This window comes from Mandrillus leucophaeus, unplaced genomic scaffold (assembly GCF_000951045.1).
Source record: "Mandrillus leucophaeus isolate KB7577 unplaced genomic scaffold, Mleu.le_1.0 Scaffold313, whole genome shotgun sequence".
Classification (NCBI taxonomy): Eukaryota; Metazoa; Chordata; class Mammalia; order Primates; family Cercopithecidae; genus Mandrillus; species Mandrillus leucophaeus.
The window spans coordinates 714,170-717,817 of NW_012103288.1; the positions used below are offsets into that span (position 1 = coordinate 714,170).

Here is a 3,648-nt window from a genome sequence, read left to right on the forward strand (position 1 = left end):
AGGCGTGAGCCACTGTGCCTGGCTAGGCATCTACTTTTTGTACATTAATCTACTCCTAGCCCAGTTGGACCTGCAGGTGTTTTCAGTTTTCCTCAGTGACCCAACTCTTAAAAGTTGAGAGGGAACTTGTAAGATGAAGGTCCGGGTTATCAAGGAAGGTTCATTTGTGGCTGAGTGTGGTGGGTCATACCTGTAATCCCAGCACTTTGTGAGGCCGAGGTGGGTGGATTACTTGAGGTGAGGAGTTTGAGACCAGCCTGGCCAACATGGCAAAACCCTGTATCTTCTAAAAATATAAAAATTAGCCAGGTGTGGTGGTGCATGTCTGTATTCCCAGCTATTCGGGAGGCTGAGGCATGACAATTCCTTGAACCCGGGAGGCGGGGGCTGCAGTGAGCCGAGATCGCACCACTGCACTCCAGTCTAGGCGACAGAGTGAGACTCCATCTCAAAAAATAAAAAAGGAAGTTTCATCTGTTCACATAGTCAATGACCTGTCATTGCCATTAATACTTAACAGTACATCTCTGATCTACAGAAGCTTCTTAGAATTCCCTCGTTATTTCCGTGAGAGATACATTCTCTAATTTGTAAAACATTACTTTGGCACAAGAGTATAGGAACTTTCTCAGGGCTGCAGTGAAGCAAGATACTTTGGAAATACCAGTGAATTCTTAAATTTGCGGTCTTCCAGAGAACGACGGCACAAAGAACGAGAACGAGATAAGGAGCGGGATCGGAATAAGAAGGACCGAGATCGAGACAAGGATGGACACAGACGGGACAAGGACCGGAAACGATCCAGGTATATGAAGGAATGAGGGGGATTTAGGGGAATGCTCCCATTTCTTCTCTGCACCTGAGTTGACTCAGCTTCTTATGAAAGTAGATTTCTCTTAACAGATTCTGTTGGTAGTTATTACAGAGCTCTTTTTCTTATTTATTTTTATTTTGTTTATTTTTTTAAAGCAGAGTCTCACTTTCTTGCCCAGCCTGCAGTGCAGTGGTGTGATCACAGCTTACTGCAGCCTTGACTTCCCCAGGCTTAGGTGATTCACCCACCTCAGCCTCCTGAGTAGCTGGACTACAGACATCTGCCACCAGATTTTGGTTTGTTTTTGTTTTTTTTTTTTGAGACAGAGTTTTTGTCCTTTGCCCAGGCTAGAGTACAATGGCACGATCTCAGCTTACTGCAACCTCCGCCTCTTGGGTTCAGACAGTTTTCCTGCCTCAGCCTCCCAAGTAGCTGGGAATACAGGCATGCGCCACCACACCTGGCTAATTTTTGTATTTTTAGTAGAGACAGGGTTTCTCCATGTTGGCCAGGCTGGTCTCAAACTCCCGACCGCAGGTGATCCACCCACCTCGGCCTCGCAAAGTGCTGGGATTACAGGCATGAGCCACCGTGCCCGGCCTCTTTTGTTTTTTTGTTTTTTTTTTTTTTTTGAGACGGAATCTTTCTCTGTCACCCAGGCTGAGTGCGGTGGCACAATCTCACTGCAACCTCCACCTCCTGGGTTCAAGCGATTCTGCTGCTTCAGCTCCCCGAGTAGTGGGGATTACAGGCGCACACCACCACACCTGGCTAATTTTTGTATTTTTAGTAGAGACGGGGTTTCGCCTGTTGGCCAGGCTGGTCTCGAACTCCTGACCTTAGGTGATCTGGCCACCTCGGCCTCTCAAAGTGCTGGGATTACAGGCATGAGCCACTGTGCCTGGCCTGTATACAAAGTTCTTATCAGGCCCTGAAAGTATAGGTTAGAATTCAAGGCAGAGGACAGAATGCTCCTAACAGAAACTCAGTGGGGTTGTTTGAATTCTCTTGTAGGTTAAGCTTAGATCAGGTATGGGGAAAGATTTTTGGGATTGATGGGAATGAAAAATGATGAGGGAATATAGATAACAATATCTTCTTGGCTTGTGGTGGGGTGGCCATGTAGGCTAAATTCATTGTGTATGAAAGAGTTAAGGAGGGACGGGCACCGTGGCTCACACCTACAATCCTAGCACTTTGGGTGGCCGAGGTGGATATATCACCTGAGGTCAAGAGTTCGAGACCAGCCTGACCAACATGGTGAACCCTCGTCTCTACTAAAAATTTTAAAAATTAGGCCGGGCGCGGTGGCTCACGCCTGTAATCCCAGCACTTTGGGAGGCCGAGGTGGGCAGATCATGAGGTCAGGAGAGTGACACCATCCTGGAGAACATGGTGAAACCCCGTCTCTACTAAAAATACGAAAAAAAATTAGCTGGGCATGGTGGCGGGCGTCTGTAGTCCCAGCTTCTCGGGAGGCTGAGGCAGGAGAATGGCGTGAACCCGGGAGGCGACAGAGCTTGCAGTGAGCAGAGATCACGCCACTGCACTCCAGCCTGGGCGACAAAGTGAGACTCTGTCTCAAAAAAAAAAAAAAAATTAGCCAGTGGTGGCAGTACGAACCTGTAGTCCTAGCTACTCGGGAAGTCCCAGCTACTCAGGAGGCTAAGGCAGAATTGCTTGAACTCAGGAGGGAAAGGTTGCAGTGAGCTGAGATCACACCATTGCACTCCAGCTGGGGCAACAGAGTGACACTGCGTCTCCAAAAAAAAAAAAAAAAATTTTTAAACAGCCACACCGGCTAATTTTTGTGTTTTTAGCAGAGACAGGGTTTTGCCATGTTGGCCAGGCTGGTCTTGAACTCCTGACCTCAGGTGACCCACCTGCCTTGGCCTCCCAAAGTGCTGGGATTACAGGCATGAGACACTGCGCCTGGCCTAGAGGAAATATTTTTGACATCAGTAGTAAAGTCCCACTTCCCAAAGGAGATTAGTCTCAAAAGGAGATTTGGGTAGAAAGGGGCCAAGACAGGGCCATAATTAGGTTTCAGAGCTGGCAGAATGACCATGCCTGCTAAGAGAGTTTCAAGACATGATAGATGACCGTGAGCCAGTCTTGTTGAGTCATGGGGAAACTTCCATTCTGTTTTTGGGGCTTAACTTGAACCTCATCCAGGGGCTGAAGTAAGAGTGATGTGGACCTTTCTTGTTCCTTTTCCTCAAAGCTTATCTCCTGGCCGAGGAAAAGACTTTAAATCTCGGAAGGACAGAGACTCTAAGAAGGATGAAGAGGATGAACATGGTGATAAGAAGCCTAAGGTGAAGGAGAGGAAGGATATTTTTCATCTTCAACTCGTGCGTTGCTTTGTTGATCTTTAAAGTGAAGAGAGCCTTTATAGACTAAAGTTCTGTGTTTTATCTTCAGGCCCAGCCATTATCCCTGGAGGAACTTCTGGCCAAGAAAAAGGCTGAGGAAGAAGCTGAGGCTAAGGTAAGTACTTGGGGGTCTCCATTCATCTGCTCAGGCTGCCATAACAAAATACCACAGACTGGGTGACTTCAACAACAGAAATTAATTTTCTCATAGTTCTGGAGGCTGGAAGTCTGAGAGCGGAGTGTCAGCAGGGTTGTTTCTTCTGAGGCCTCTCTCCTTGGCTTATAAGACTGTCTTCTTCCTCGGCTCTTCACATGGTCTTCCCTGTGTACACATGTACCCCTTGTGTTGGATTAGGGCTCACCCTAAAAGGCCTTTTTTTTTTTTTTTTTTTGAGACAGAGTCTCACTCTGTCACCCGGGATGGAGTACAGTGGCGTGATATCGGCTCACTTCAACCTC

General features: G+C 47.4%; 1 protein-coding gene across 1 annotated transcript in view; it reads left to right on the top strand.

Annotated features, from left to right (window-relative positions):
- Positions 1–3,648, top strand: part of DDX23 (DEAD (Asp-Glu-Ala-Asp) box polypeptide 23) — a 22,270-nt gene that overhangs the window by 8,701 nt on the left and 9,921 nt on the right. Inside the window, exons 3-5 of the mRNA XM_011987623.1 lie at positions 695–805; positions 3,039–3,132; positions 3,239–3,304. Coding sequence (XP_011843013.1) covers positions 695–805; positions 3,039–3,132; positions 3,239–3,304 — 271 coding nt within the window. The remainder of the gene's footprint in view (positions 1–694; positions 806–3,038; positions 3,133–3,238; positions 3,305–3,648) is intronic.